The 16,482-nt window shown below is 47.3% G+C and overlaps 1 protein-coding gene and 1 pseudogene across 1 annotated transcript in view; one reads left to right on the top strand and one right to left on the bottom strand.

Moving 5' to 3' along the window:
* The first annotated feature begins 12,954 nt into the window (after window positions 1-12,954).
* Window positions 12,955-13,074, top strand: LOC136657727 (5S ribosomal RNA; annotated as a pseudogene).
* Window positions 13,075-15,660: 2,586 nt separating this feature from the next.
* Window positions 15,661-16,482, bottom strand: part of PANX2 (pannexin 2) — a 25,609-nt gene continuing 24,787 nt past the window's right edge. The window contains exon 3 of the mRNA XM_066634358.1: window positions 15,661-16,037. Coding sequence (XP_066490455.1) covers window positions 15,661-16,037 — 377 coding nt within the window. The remainder of the gene's footprint in view (window positions 16,038-16,482) is intronic.

Here is a 16,482-nt window from a genome sequence, read left to right as displayed (position 1 = left end):
GATGGCCTCTGGACTTAACTGCAGGACCACTGGAATTGATAAGCTCCCCTCTGGGATGGGGCATGACCTGGACAGATTGGGATCAGAGATGGATAGAATGGGACTTGACTATATGGGAGCTTCAGCAACCAGCATGGAAAAGATGAGGCAGACCAAGGGGTGGATGGCCCAAGAAAGAAATCAATGGACAATTGATAAAGGGGACCACTGTGACACCAAGGGGTGGAATGTATTGGAATTGCGGAAGAACTGGCGAGGAGGTAAATGTGGTGTCAGCAGTGGCCCCTTTAAGGGTAAGACCTGGGCATCCAGCAGAGTGTGCTGCACAGCTGGAGCCACTGGAAGGTAATAAGGCCCTCAGGGATATAAGGAGCACCTGAGGCAGAAAGGGTTGGTGGGTTGTAGGAGGAGTGAATGTGGTGAGGTGACTTGGTTTATGGAATTGGGAAAGACTGGATTGTGATTGGATTTTGGCTTTGGACTTTGATTTGGATACCCTGACGGATTGGACTGACCTACCTGGAACCTGACCATTGGACTGGAACTTGGCTTATTGGCAACTCTGATTGGACTGGCTTGCAAGGCCCAGTGGCTTGGGATTTGGCAAAACACTGTATCTCACAGCGGCCCACCAAATGCCCCAGGGAGCACACCAGACAACAAGAGACCTGCAAGGCTTCCTGGGAATTGTAGTTAAGAACATAAGAACAGCCTCACTGGATCAGGCCACAGGCCCATCTAGTCCAGCTTCCTGTATCTCACAGCGGCCCACCAAATGCCCCAGGGAGCACACCAGATAACAAGAGACCTGCAAGGCCTCCTGGGAATTGTAGTTTAAGAACATAAGAAAAGCCCCACTGGACCAGGCCATAGGCCCATCTAATCCAGCTTCCTGTATCTCACAGCAGCCCACCAAATGCCCCAGGGAGCACACCAGATAACAAGAGACCTGCAAGGCTTCCTGGGAATTGTAGTTAAGAACATAAGAACAGCCCCACTGGATCAGGCCATAGGCCCATCTAGTCCAGCTTCCTGTATCTCACAGCGGCCCACCAAATGCCCCAGGGAGCACACCAGACAACAAGAAGACCTGCAAGGCCTCCTGGGAATTGTAGTTAAGAACATAAGAACAGCCCCACTGGATCAGGCCATAGGCCCATCTAGTCCAGCTTCCTGTATCTCACAGCGGCCCACCAAATGCCCCAGGGAACACACCTGATAACAAGAGACCTGCATCCTGATGCCCTCCCTTGCATTGGCATTCTGACATAGCCCATTTCTAAAATCAGGAGGTTGCGCATACACATCATGGCTTGTAACCCGTACAGGATTTTTCCTCCAGAAACTTGTCCAATTCCCTTTTAAAGGCATCCAGGCCAGATGCTGTTACCACATCCTGCGGCAAGGAGTTCCACAGACCAACCACACGCTGAGTAAAGAAATATTTTCGTTTGTCTGTTCTAACCCCCCAACATTCAATTTTAGTGGAAGTCCCCTGGTTCTGGTGTTATGTGAGAGTGTAAAGAGCATCTCTGTCCATTCCCTGCATATATTTGTATTTCTCAATCATGTCCCCCCTCAGGCGCCTCTATTCTAGGCTGAAGAGGCCCAAACGCTGTAGCCTTTCCTCATAAGGAAGGTTCCCCAGCCCCGTAATCATCTTAGTCGCTCTCTTTTGCACCTTTTCCATTTCCGCTATGTCTTTTTTGAGATGCGGCGACCAGAACTGGACACAATACTCCAGGTGTGGCCTTACCATCGATTTGTACAACGGCATTATAATACTAGCCGTTTTGTTCTCAATACCCTTCCTAATGATCCCAAGCATAGAATTGGCCTTCTTCACTGCCGCTGCACAATGGGTCGACACTTTCATCGACCTGTCCACCTCCACCCCAAGATCTCTCTCCTGATCTGTCACAGACAGCTCAGAACCCATCAGCCTATATCTAAAGTTTTGATTTTTTGCCCCAATGTGCATGACTTTACACTTACTGACATTGAAGCGCATCTGCCATTTTGCTGCCCATTCTGCCAGTCTGGAGAGATCCTTCTGGAGCTCCTCACAATCACTTCTGGTCTTTACCACTCGGAAAAGTTTGGTGTCGTCTGCAAACTTAGCCACTTCACTGCTCAACCCTGTCTCCAGGTCATTTATGAAGAGGTTGAAGAGCACTGGTCCCAGGACAGATCCTTGGGGCACACCGCTTTTCACCTCTCTCCATTGTGAAAATTGCCCATTGACACCCACTCTCTGCTTCCTGGCCTCCAACCAGTTCTCAATCCACGAGAGGACCTGTCCTCTAATTCCCTGACTGTGGAGTTTTTTCAGTAGCCTTTGGCGAGGGACCGTGTCAAACGCCTTCTGAAAGTCCAGATATATAATGTCCACGGGTTCTCCCGCATCCACATGCCTGTTGACCTTTTCAAAGAATTCTATAAGGTTCGTGAGGCAAGACCTACCCTTACAGAAGCCATGCTGACTCTCCCTCAGCAAGGCCTGTTCGTCTGTGTGTTTTGTGATCCTATCTTTGATGAGGCATTCCACCATCTTATCCAGTATGGATGTTAGGCTGACCGGCCTATAGTTTCCCGGGTCCCCCCTCTTTCCCTTTTTAAAGATAGGCGTGACATTTGCTATCCTCCAATCTTCTGGCACCGTGGCCGTTTTGAGGGACAAGTTGCATACCTTAGTCAAGAGATCTGCAACTTCATTCTTCAATTCCTTAATAACCCTTGGGTGGATGCCATCAGGGCCTGGTGACTTATTGATCTTTAATTTAGCAATGAGGTCTGAAACATCTTCTCTTTTAACTGCTATCTGACTTAATTCCTTGGTCAGAGGAATGTTTGCAGGTTGATAAAATTAAGCATTGTGGACCACATTATTGATCTGCTTTTAAAACAAGGTCCCATTTATGTGGATCAGATCAAGTCCATTCCCTTTCACCACTGTATTCCGGATCCTTCACAATATGGACATGGCCCTAATTCTGCTCCCGTGTGACGAGAACACACCATTAATCTTAATAATATGTTACACTCATATGAATAATTATGAAAGCCTATGGGACATAACTTGTGATTAGTTACGGCTATTATGGCCGCCGAATCCGAAGGAAGATTACAGACACTTCGGCATAAAAATTATCTGATGGTATTAACACTGTAACCTAATACACATAAAAGAGAACTTGAAAGAAATACTATTATATTTATTTATTTTTTTATTTATAGTAAATACACAATTAATAATAATTAGGGTTCTATGCTCCTGAGGATGGTAAACACCTTATATATATATATATATATATATATATATATATATATATATATATATATATATATATATATATATATATATAGTGTGTGTGTGTGTGTGTGTGAATTACGGAACTCCTTGCCACAGGAACTCCTTGCCACAGGATGTGGTGGTGGCATTGGGCCTAGATGCCTTTAAGTGGGGATTGGAAAAATTCCTGGAGGAAAAGTTCACCATGGGTTACAAATCATGGTAGGTATACGCAGGCTCCTTGTTTTAGAGGTAGGCTACTTCGGCTTGCCAGATGCGGGGGAGGGCACCAGGACGCAGGTTGTGTGATGCCACTCCTGAAGCATTTGGTGGGCCCCTGTGAGATACAGGAAGCTGGACTAGACGGGCCCTTGGCCTGATCCAGCGGGTGTCTTCTTATGTTCTTCAGAGGACCTTTTCATCCCTGACTGAGACGAGATGGGCACAGCAAGCAGGAAGTCTTCTCTGTTGCAGCAAACATCTGACGTCCCTGGAAGGAAGACACAGAAGAGCAGGGTGAGGTGGGGGGTCGTGGTCATCCACAAGCATCACCCAGGGACATCCACCGGCTTCTGCCGCCCAGCCTTCCTGGCTTCCGCTTGCCAACTTCCACCACCTTCCACCCACGGATATCCACCAGTTATTCCTTTCATCCATCCCATTCACACGCAATGCCTGGAAGTTGGCTTTAGAAGTCAACTTCCAGAGCAAAGCACCATTCGCCTCGACCACATTCACCGCCACACACGCACACAATCACACACACAATCACACAAAGCTGGCAATGCTCTAGCAGCAAGACCAACCACCATTCACTCTCCATTCGCGCCACACACTCCCCAGTTTCCATCCGCAGATATCCAGTGGCTTCCGCCAGCTAGCTTCAGTGGACAGACTTCCACCAGTTTTCATCTGCTAACATCCACCCGCTTTCTCGCGACAGACGCGACAAATCAGGTGTCCGAAAGCAGCTGGCCACCAGCTTCTGTCTGTTCACGTCCACCAGCTTCCACCAGGTCAGCTGGTTGACGTCCACCGGCTTCAGGCCCCGGATAGCCGCCTGCTTCAGGCCACTTCCTTACCCCTCCCCCGCAAGTTCAAGCATGAACTTGCCTTCTCTCCCTCGTCCCTTCTCAGATGTCACTCCAGCCGCTTCCTCTCCTCCACGTGGCCTCCACCTTCTGGCAGACTTGGCAGACACCACTGAGCTTGGTGACCTTGGTTCCATGATGTCATAAAGCTGATCGTGTCACAGAGGCACCGGCTTGCAGGAGGGGGGACTACCTGGCCTTGCCACCCCACCTCCTCCCCTAGCCAGCCACGTTGGGCTGCCAGTATTTAAGCTGCTACCCGAAGTACCAGCTTTATGTGCCAAGGCAGGGTAGGAGAAGAAATTGGGAAAGGTAGGGTGATGGGATGTGATAGACGGTTTGGCACAATGAGAGGATGCGGGGACAAAGGAGCGAATAAGCAGCCCATCCTGGGGCATTCCGTGTATAAATGCTTTTATGCGAATGCCCGAAGTCTACGAGCAAAGGTGGGAGAACTGGAATGTCTGGTGACAAGGGAAAATATTGACATAGTGGGCATAACGGAAACCTGGTGGAATGCGGAAAATCAGTGGGATACCGCAATCCCGGGCTATAAACTCTACAGGAGGGACAGGCAGGGGCGTGTTGGAGGTGGGGTGGCCCTTTATGTTAAGGAAGGGATAGAATCCAGCAAAGTAGAGATTGAAGGTGGGTCCGACTCCACTGTAGAATCTCTGTGGGTTAAATTACCAGGCTTGTGCAGCAATGTAATACTGGGGGCGTGCTATCGTCCTCCAGACCAGAAATCTGATGGGGACCTTGAAATGAGGAAACAGATCAGGGAGGTGACAAGGAAGGACAGGGTTGTAATCATGGGGGACTTCAATTATCCTCATATTGACTGGGTCAATTTGTGTTCTGGTCACGATAAGGAAACCAGATTTCTTGACGTGCTAAATGACTGTGGCTTAGATCAGCTAGTCAAGGAGCCCACCAGAGGACAGGTGACTCTGGATTTAATTTTGTGCGGTACGCAGGACCTGGTTAGAGATGTAAACGTTACTGAGCCATTGGGGAACAGTGATCATGCTGCGATCCGTTTTGACGTGCACGTTGGGGGAAGAATACCAGGCAAATCTCTAACAAAAACCCTTGACTTCCGACGGGCAGACTTCCCTCAAATGAGGAGGCTGGTTAGAAGGAGGTTGAAAGGGAGGGTAAAAAGAGTCCAGTCTCTCCAGAGTGCATGGAGGCTGCTTAAAACAACAGTAATAGAGGCCCAGCAGAGGTGTATACCGCAAAGAAAGAAGGGTTCCACTAAATCCAGGAGAGTGCCCGCATGGCTAACCAGCCAAGTTAGAGAGGCTGTGAAGGGCAAGGAAGCTTCCTTCCGTAAATGGAAGTCTTGCCCTGATGAAGAGAATAAAAAGGAACATAAACTGTGGCAAAAGAAATGTAAGAAGGTGATAGGGGAGGCCAAGCGAGACTATGAGGAACGCATGGCCAGCAACATTAAGGGGAATAATAAAAGCTTCTTCAAATATGTTAGAGGCAGGAAACCCGCCAGAGAAGCGGTTGGCCCTCTGGATGGTGAGGGAGGGAAAGGGGAGATAAAAGGAGACTTAGAGATGGCAGAGAAATTAAATGAGTTCTTTGCATCTGTCTTCACGGCAGAAGACCTCGGGCAGATACCGCTGCCCGAACGGCCCCTCCTAACCGAGGAGTTAAGTCAGATAGAGGTTAAAAGAGAAGATGTTTCAGACCTCATTGATAAATTAAAGATCAATAAGTCACCGGGCCCTGATGGCATCCACCCAAGGGTTATTAAGGAATTGAAGAATGAAGTTGCAGATCTCTTGACTAAGGTATGCAACTTGTCCCTCAAAACGGCCACGGTACCAGAAGATTGGAGGATAGCAAATGTCACGCCTATTTTTAAAAAGGGAAAGAGGGGGGACCCGGGAAACTATAGGCCAGTCAGCCTAACATCCATACCGGGTAAGATGGTGGAATGCCTCATCAAAGATAGGATCTCAAAACACATAGATGAACAGGCCTTGCTGAGGGAGAGTCAGCATGGCTTCTGTAAGGGTAAGTCTTGCCTCACGAACCTTATAGAATTCTTTGAAAAGGTCAACAGGCATGTGGATGCGGGAGAACCCGTGGACATTATATATCTGGACTTTCAGAAGGCATTTGACACGGTCCCTCACCAAAGGCTACTGAAAAAACTCCACAGTCAGGGAATTAGAGGACAGGTCCTCTCGTGGATTGAGAACTGGTTGGAGGCCAGGAAGCAGAGAGTGGGTGTCAATGGGCAATTTTCACAATGGAGAGAGGTGAAAAGCGGTGTGCCCCAAGGATCTGTCCTGGGACCGGTGCTTTTCAACCTCTTCATAAATGACCTGGAGACAGGGTTGAGCAGTGAAGTGGCTAAGTTTGCAGACGACACCAAACTTTTCCGAGTGGTGAAGACCAGAAGTGATTGTGAGGAGCTCCAGAAGGATCTCTCCAGACTGGCAGAATGGGCAGCAAAATGGCAGATGCGCTTCAATGTCAGTAAGTGTAAAGTCATGCACATTGGGGCAAAAAATCAAAACTTTAGATATAGGCTGATGGGTTCTGAGCTGTCTGTGACAGATCAGGAGAGAGATCTTGGGGTGGTGGTGGACAGGTCGATGAAAGTGTCGACCCAATGTGCGGCGGCAGTGAAGAAGGCCAATTCTATGCTTGGGATCATTAGGAAGGGTATTGAGAACAAAACGGCTAATATTATAATGCCGTTGTACAAATCGATGGTAAGGCCACACCTGGAGTATTGTGTCCAGTTCTGGTCGCCGCATCTCAAAAAAGACATAGTGGAAATGGAAAAGGTGCAAAAGAGAGCGACTAAGCTGATTACGGGGCTGGGGCACCTTCCTTATGAGGAAAGGCTACGGCGTTTGGGCCTCTTCAGCCTAGAAAAGAGACGCTTGAGGGGGGACATGATTGAGACATACAAAATTATGCAGGGGATGGACAGAGTAGATAGGGAGATGCTCTTTACACTCTCACATAATACCAGAACCAGGGGACATCCACTAAAATTGAGTGTTGGGCGGGTTAGGACAGACAAAAGAAAATATTTCTTTACTCAGCGTGTGGTCAGTCTGTGGAACTCCTTGCCACAGGATGTGGTGCTGGCGTCTAGCCTAGACGCCTTTAAAAGGGGATTGGACGAGTTTCTGGAGGAAAAATCCATTATGGGGTACAAGCCATGATGTGTATGCGCAACCTCCTGATTTTAGGAATGGGTTAAGTCAGAATGCCAGATGTAGGGGAGAGCACCAGGACGAGGTCTCTTGTTATCTGGTGTGCTCCCTGGGGCATTTGGTGGGCCGCTGTGAGATACAGGAAGCTGGACTAGATGGGCCTATGGCCTGATCCAGTGGGGCTGTTCTTATGTTCTTATGTTCTTATGTTCAATATCTCTGAATGCTGGTGTGGCATGATGAACTCTCTCTCTCTCTCTATATATATATACATTGTGTGTGTGTGTGTGTGTGTGTATATGTGTGTGTGTGTGTGTGTGTGTGTGAATGTTTCAAAAACTTTTCACTACCCACCAAAAATCAACTTTGGACCCACTGGTGGGCCCCGATCCACAGTTTCGCAAACACTGCCTTATGCTGTGCAGAGCTCCAGCAGCCCCAAAAGGTCTGCTTGAATCTGTGCCCGCTATTCGGTCGGCGCAGAACTGAAGAGCTGTGTTGGGCTCTGCCACCGTCCCTGCCCTTTCCTGGGCCTGACCCACCCACCCTCCTCCCAATTTCACCCCTCCCTGCCTTCCTCCTGCCCAGAAGATGCCCCCCTGCCACTCAATGGGGAGCTTAGCACACACCACTCTCGCTGGTCCTGCCGCCAGTGGGAAGCCCAGTGGTGCAAGCCTCCCTACCGGTGCCACTCATCTGACGGCTGGCACAACATGCCGTATAGCACATTTGTGGCAGCCATTGCCTGGGCTCCACGTGAACGACATTGCCCAGGCTCAGGATCAACTTGTTCCTGGACACAATGGGTTTACTTCTGAGTAAAATAAATAATATCCTTTTCAAACAGCTCTACTTTTGCCCTTGGAAAGTCCTGGGTTCTAGAAGCAACCTTGGAAAGAAAATCATCTTCTCATTAGATCTTTAATTGGAGACACCTGCTCCAAGAAGGACGACAATATAATGCCGTGGTTTGTCATGCCTAACCAGAATGGAAAATAAGAACATCAGAACAGCCACGGGATCAGGCCATAGGCCCATCTAGTCCAGCTTCCTGTATTTCACAGCGGCCCACCAAATGCCCCAGAGAGCACACCAGACAACAAGAGACCTCATCCTGGTGCCCTCCCTTGCATATGGCATTCTGACATAGCCCATTTCTACAATCAGTAAAACAAATAGGGTGTAATTCATGGCCCAAGTCCCCCGACCATGCTCAGTGTCTATACTTCCAGCTGCAGTCAGTGCTTTTCTCTCCCCTGGTATTATTTGCCTATTGATGGATGCATTTTTGACCACCAGGTGTCAGGCGTCACACTTCTAGAAGCAGCATCTTTTCAGAGAGCCGTTGGTTAATTTTTCTAGTTCTTGAAGAAAATATTTTTTTTGGTCGCTGTGCACAAAACATGCTTTGCCTAAAGTGTCATATCTGTACTATGAAGCTTCTAGCTACTATCTGTCCAGTGAGCAGTGACCCACGGAGAACTTCCAGACGCAACCTTCCGGAACCTCCAGAAGTGTCTTCTCTCACCCCTCACTCCTTCTCTTACTCCTGGTTTGTTGAAAAACCAGAAGTGCATCTCAGAGGTCTTCTAAGGTGTGGGGAAGGCACTCCTGGTCACGTCTGGAGGTTGTCTATAGGCCCATTCGCGGATCTCAGTATCTGTGGGTTGAGCATCCGCAGGAGAAATCCCCTGCGGATATCAAGTTCCAACCTGTAGCTGCACAATGTTTCATTGAGGGTTTTGTCTCATGCAATTTGGAGGGTGTCTTGCTGCCTTATGTGCTTCCTGATCCATCTGATGGGCCACTGTGAGATACAGGAGTCTGGACTAGATGGGCCCTTGGCCTGATCCAGCAGGGCTCTTCTTATGTTCTTACAAGTATCTGAAGGGGTATCACCCAGAAGAAGGGATAACTTGCTCTTTGTGATCCCAGGGTGTAGTACTAGAACAAATGGGCTGAAGGAGCTTTAGACTAGACATGGGAAAGACTTTCCTGACTGTAGGAGCTGCCCACCACTGGAACCACCTGCCTTGGGCAGCACTAGGCTGTCCTTCATGGGAAGTTTTCAAGCAGAGACTGGATGCGGTGCTGTAGCAGTTGCAGGGGGTTGGACTAGATGGCCGCTAACTGTAGCATTCTGTAAAGTGGAGGTTGTCAAGTCACAAATTAAAAAGCCAATCCCCCCCCCCCCCCGAAAAACAAAATTCTAGGAGGGATGAAGTATGGTTCTAGGTGGAACACTGCACCCACTGGCTCTCCTTGGCTACTGCTCTGTTCTAAATCCCTCAGGCAATTGAGAGAGAGAGAGAGAGAGAGAGAGAGAGAGAGAGAGAGAGAGAGAGACCCAATGTTTCAAGGCTGAATGGAGTATAAACTTGGGTCTCCCCAATCCCATTTCAAAGCAAAAACCACTACACAATGGCTCTCAACAGATACAGTGGGTCCTTGCTATCCACAGGGGATCTGTTCCAGATCTCCCTGCGGATACCTATAGCTGCTGATAGTGAAATCTGTGGGAGGTGGGGGGCTCTTGCTGGCAAACCAGAAGTGCTTTTCAGAAGCCTTTAGGAGGACTTCTGAGGCGTAGGGAGGCTACCTTCAACCTCCCTACACCTCCGAAGACCTCCCAGATGCAACTGGAAGGCACTTTTCATTGCGTCTGGGAGGTCTTTGAAGCCCTCTAGCCACTGGCCCAGCAACTGCATATATTCAAATCTGTGGGTGCCAAACCTGTACAGATGGATTATGTGAATCAGTGGTTTAATATGCACAAAAGAGAAGTATTTATTGACTTCTGGAAGAAAGAAAAAAACAAAACCACTGAGTTCCACCTGACAGCCATTGTATGCAATGCATGAGACAGAAGAATTCTAGACTGTACAGGCATGCCCCCGTATCTGCAGGGGTTCTATTCCGGAACCCCCTGTGGTTAAATGAAACTGCGGATACAGACAAATGCCTGCCTCCCACTCTGCAGAGCCGAGTGACGCTTTGCTCCCCTCACCTCGGGATGGTCCTCTTAGCCCAGCAGAAGGGGTGTGCAAGGGGTCGACCCATGGACCCGATCTGCAGATAACTGAATCTGCGAATAGGGGATCGGTGGATACTGGGACCCTCAAACCACATTTTTTGAACACTCTTTTCAGTAAAAAACTCTCAGTATGTAGTAAACCAGTGCTTCAGGGGAAGCCTTTGCTAAGCCTTTCTGCCTGATGTATGAGTTTACTACACACAGCTTGCTTTTTCCATGGGGCACTACTAAAATATTAACCCTCTTGCAACCGGAGGTGGCACAGGCCAGAGTTCTGTAGCATTCTGCATAGAGTGAATATTCTATAACAGAACCTTCGTGTCTGGACCCACAAGCAACTATGACATGTTTGTCCACAAATGTGAGTTAGGGTCCAATCCTATCCAATTTTCCCATGCCAGTGCAGCTGTGCTATTGGGGTGTGCACTATATCCAGTGGTGGGGAGGCAATCACAGATGCCTCCTCAAGGTATGGGAACATTTGCTCTCTTATCTTGGGGCTGCATTGCAGCTGCACCGGTACTGGAAAGTTGGATAGGATTGGGTCCTTAGAAATATAGGAGTGTATAAGTCCCTATTTCTGCATGATACATGACACATCCAGTCATTTTCGTTCGCTGCGATGAGATGTGCTTATCCGATGTGATTGTGTGTAAATATCAAGGCCAGACAAATATAGAAGCATCTGCGCTAAAAGCTTTAGCGCATCAGAAATTCCAAAGGAAGCTGCTTTTGCAATTGGCTGAGAAAAATAGAGTTGTTCTTGCTGGGAGAACTTGGGTTGGTCAGGGACTAAAAATAGACCAGTAGATGCTTTGGTGACAATTGAACTCTCTGTTCTGAAAGTTGTGTGTCGAAAAGGGGGACAGTTTTTTGAAAGGTGAAAAGAGCAGAAGAGTCACCAGAGAATTTGAATCTTCAAGTACTGAAGTCAGTCTGATGTGACAAGCTGATTTTTCTGGCAGCTACTGATTTAATAAATAGTGCATGCAACTGCATCCGATTGACACCAAGGGAACAAATTGGTCAAGATGGACAACTTATGTTGTTTTCTGGGGGATGTGAAGGTTGAGCCTATACATGTCTACCCAATGAACTCAGTCTGCCCCCGCTGAACTCAGTGGGATTTGCCCTCAAGAATGAGTACATAGGATCCTTGATGACTAACCCAAGTTGTTCCCAGCCTAGCACAGGGGTGCCAAACATCTGGCCTGTGGACCGGATGGGCCCCCTGGAAGCCATTTCTCTCACCCCCTATGATTGGGTTCTCCCAGGATAATTGAGCTTTCTCCTATCTTGAAATTAGGACCAAGACTTGCACATTTTCTCTTCTGTCATTTGCAGCTGATGTGCTTCTATGCAAGAACAAAGTTTATTTCTGGCCACCATCTGCTTAATGATGTCACTTCTGGCCCTCAGCAGCTGCCATGAATGCTGTTTGGCCCACTATATGAAAGGAGTTTGACACCCCTGATGGTCTGTCCGATGCTCAGAGTGTGACCGAAACAAGGTTCTGGTCGCATCTAGGTCTTCAGTGGGGAGATCCAGGGGTTTGGCATTCGCAGGGGTTTGGGTGCACTTACCCAAGCCTCCTGCAGCCTCCCCAGGCTGCGGGGAGTCCAGCGTGATTTGCAGCAGGGCTCCCCCGCAGCAGTGAAAGTAAATGCGGGTAAGTGCACCCAAGCCCCTGCAGCCCCCCCGAGCGGTGCGATCCTGGGGATCGCGCCACTGTCTCCTCCCTGCCTCCAGGCTGCCCCCACCCCTTAAGGGGGCAGAGGCCAGGGCTCACAGGCTGGTGACGCCCCAGTTTGAAAAGCCCTGTCCTAGGGGCTGGAGTTAGACTAAAACGTTTTGTGGCAAGTTCCACTTGTAAAAATACTACTTTTATCTTCTTTCCCTTTGCTAATATGAGCTATTCTAACAACAGAGGGGCCATTTCATTATAAAACAGGAGCCACGAAAGATATTGAGAATATTTATTCGTTTTCAGTGCTATTTTCAATAAATACTGGTGCCATATTTATGTCTGAGGTAAAATAAATTAAAAAAAAAACAACACTCATGAATGTAGACCCATAATTTGTGCAGCATATTTTTCTACCATGGGACAGAAATGTTGAGTCAGTTCAAGAGAAATCCTTCTTCTCCCACTGGAAATCCATCAGAAATTGTTATTGCATGTTACATTTTATCTGTGTGCCTTTTAAAAACAATGTTAAGAAACTTGCACACCCAAGTAGAGGAGGTAGGCCATGAAGATGCACTTTGAGCCACGCAAGGAAGCATGATGTGAAAATGACAGTACATCCTCTGCACATGTAACATCCCTGGAGCATAAGGCCTGGAATATGCAGCAACTGTTACCCTGCACATGCCCAATCTTGTCTGATCTTGGAAGCTAAGCAGGGTCAGGCCTGGTTAGTACTCAGATGGGAGACCGCCTGGGAATACTGGGTGCTGTAGGCTTATACGATAGTCTTTCGAGACTGAAGGTTGCCAACCAGCACTAACTTCAAAGCATGTCATTTCACTTTTAAACATGTGTCCCACTGACTTCAATGGGGTTATATCCCTATATCTATAGCTACCCATGTGCTCTGCTACATCAGGCCTTTCCATACTTCTGGTTTACCACAGTCAAAAGCTGAATGGAAATGAATACAAGTGGACTCCCTCATCTGTGGGGGGTTTCTGTTCTGCTCCTCCCCATGGATATGGGGGACACCTGTATGTATAGCACCCCCTGCTGGCCCATTACTGTAACTTTGTTTAATGTAGAAACGCCTGCAGTGTGCTTCTTGTTTAACAATCTCCATGAAGAGCCGAATGTGCGGGCAACTAGCTTGGATGCTACAGAAGACTGTTAATTGCCCTCTAGCATGCAGGTTGGTTGTCTGCATGTTCAGCTCTTCAATTAAGGAAGATGGTTGAGTAAGAAATATTGGCATTGCAAGTGCTTCTACATAAAACAAAGGTACAGTAATGGGGTCATGGAGGGCCCCCCCCAATCTGCCAGTAACTGAATATACAGCTACCGGATCCAGGGTTACAGGGGCCTGCTGAAATGTCTGCAAATGGACACAAGCGCCACCAAGATGACTGGGATGACTACAGCGTGGGATGCTCATATACACCAGCCTGTGTATAATGGGAAAAAACGGTGGGATACAAATATAATAATCTACCTCACATGCTTGTTGTGAGGACAAAAGGAGGGAAGGAACCATGTCCACCAAACCGAGCTGCTTGGAGGAAGGGCAGTATAAAAATATAATGGTATAAAAGGATGTACAAGCTGTGTGACTCAACACTGTAAGTGTTTGACCTGTGGTACGCTGAAGCGGAGACAAGCCTTTAACAAGACTCAAGTAACGATCCTCTTACAACTCCATGTCTTCTAAACAAATAGCTCACATTGAATATTTTTTAATAGCACTTGAAGATTCTTCTCATCAGTGAAGCTACTTCAACAATTTCTCACCTGGTTCCAAAGACACGACCCCACTGACAAAAATAAGCAGCCAGAGGACCACCCTCTTCCCACGTCACTAAAAGGTTACATCTGGTAACTAGTTCGTTCACAATAAAATAGACTTTAAAAAAATAAACTCTTGGTCTTCATCCTCTGTCATAGCACATATAAACGTATTAAAGGGCAGGGCACAGCTCTTGGTATCCTCATTCATTAAGTGCAGCAGGCAGACAGGTATTGATTCTCTGTGCATTGATGCTGGTGTGAGTCCTGCTGGCCCTGGAATGGGGGTCAACAAGCCCCAATACCCGTGAACCCAAATATAGCTTGCATTCGACTGTGTCACTAAAAACCTAATATTATTATTATTATTGTTTTTCTAACCTTTGCGACAAAAAACCCAACTATTTAACTCCTGACTTTTAAAATGGAAGAATAAATATCCTACATGTATGTGCTTCATAACTTTTACGTAGTGAACTGGAGTACCAAAGATTACACAGGCCGCCACACATTTTCCTGTCTTAAAAGTTAGACGTACTCTTGGGTATTTTTAGGGCGCTGAATCCAAAAATGGCATTGATTTTGCCCAATTGGCTCTAATTTTGGGGGTACGGCATAGCCACCTTACATGCCAATTCAAGCAGCTTCCTCATGAGGAATTCATGGCATCTGGTCTCTCACAAGGCAGCAGCTTGAATTGGCATATAAGGTGGCTATACTGTACCCCCTAAACGAGAGCCAGTTAGGGAAAAGCAATGCCATTTTTGGATTCAGCATCCCCAAAATATCCTACATCAGTGGTTCCTAAACTGTAGGTTAGGACCCACTGGTGAATTGCAACTTGATTTTTGGTCGGTGGACAAAAGGGTGATGGAAAGATCAAATAACTAATTGCCTCAAGCCCTGAAGCTATTCAAAATCAGATATTGTAGCTGCTAATTACCCTGCAAAGAGCTGATTTCCTGCAGTTTGCATGCATGCGTGAACATAGTGATAAAATTTGAGGGTCTTTTTCTGGTTATAATTATAGATAAATACAATATTTCTAGATCACCTTTTTTAAAGTCTGGTCAACCTAGGTGGGTCCTGGCAGAGTGTTGTTTTAAAAAGTGGGTCCTGCTGCTAAAAAGTTTGGGAACCACTGTCCTACATTTTCTCAAACATCCTTGGCAACTAAAAAAAAAAGGGTGTTTTTTGGGGGTAGACCGGTGTTATAAGTGCTTTGTTTAAAAAAACACTGAGTGACATGCATTTGAGCACTTTAAACACTTGGATTGCTGTAATAATCCACACACTGAATTCATGAAGCCACAGCTAATATCTTTGTGCTTTGTTTCTTGGTGTTCGAAGCAGATAAAAATTTGATTGGTATTATGAATCATTATTGTTATTATATTTTGCAAGCTATTGATAGCAGCGATGACACTACCCTGAAGAACCGATCTGGAGTATTAGTGACACCTATGGCTTGCATTACAGCACTACATGCTCATGCAGCGAGTGGTGTTGTGGGGGTAGCACGGTTCACATTACAGTGGTACTGGGAGATGGCTTCTATCAGCATCAACTCTAGATCATCAATACTCTACAGAGTTCACTATTGCTAGGGGTTCGTCAAACGTGGCCAACATGATTTGCTTTGCGGAAGGTATGGAGACAATGTCCCCTGCATCCGTGGGGGAGTGAATTCTATCCTCTAAAGAATCATCTATGAGTTCTGACACCTCTTCTTCATGGTCTTCATACAGTGTATTGATGTGCAGAAGAGGGTGTGCAGAGTTGCAGTTCAGGGTAGGCCCCGGCTCAGCCTTGCTGACCTGGGTGAGGGTCACATTCTTTGCAGCACCAGAAGTTGCTATATGGTTGTGATTACAGGTGAGAAAAGTCCCAGTGGCAGGCACAGTCCTGCATGTGTCATGGGAGTAAAGGGTATCTTTTCCAGAAAGGGAAGACTCTGAAATAGAAAAAAAAAAAATTAAATCATAACCTCATTAATTAGACTCACTTCTGCTGTCGCACGATCAGTTCTGTCACTTTTATTTTGTGGGTTCATCTCATAACATTTTCTATGGAGGGACAGTGACACATAAGGCTAGAACTTATGTCTGATGTTGTACCTTCCAACATCTATACCTCTGGACCAGGGGTGTCCAAACCCCAGCCCTGGGGCCACTTGCGGCCCTCGAGGCCTCGCAATGCGGCCCTCAGGGAGACCCCAGTCTCCAATGAGCCTCTGGCCCTCCGGAGATTTGTTGGAACTCACACTGGCCCGACGCAACTGCTCTCAACGTGAGGACAACTGCTTGACCTCTCAAGTGAGCTGTGGGATGAGGGCTCTCTCCACTGCTTGCTGTTTCATGTCTGTGATGCAGTAGCGGCAGCAAAGGAAAGGCCAGCCT

Source organism: Tiliqua scincoides, chromosome 7 (genome assembly GCF_035046505.1).
Source record: "Tiliqua scincoides isolate rTilSci1 chromosome 7, rTilSci1.hap2, whole genome shotgun sequence".
Taxonomy (NCBI): domain Eukaryota; kingdom Metazoa; phylum Chordata; class Lepidosauria; order Squamata; family Scincidae; genus Tiliqua; species Tiliqua scincoides.
The sequence above is the reverse complement of the archived record's forward strand: the minus strand, read 5'-3'. Positions and strand labels throughout refer to the sequence as shown.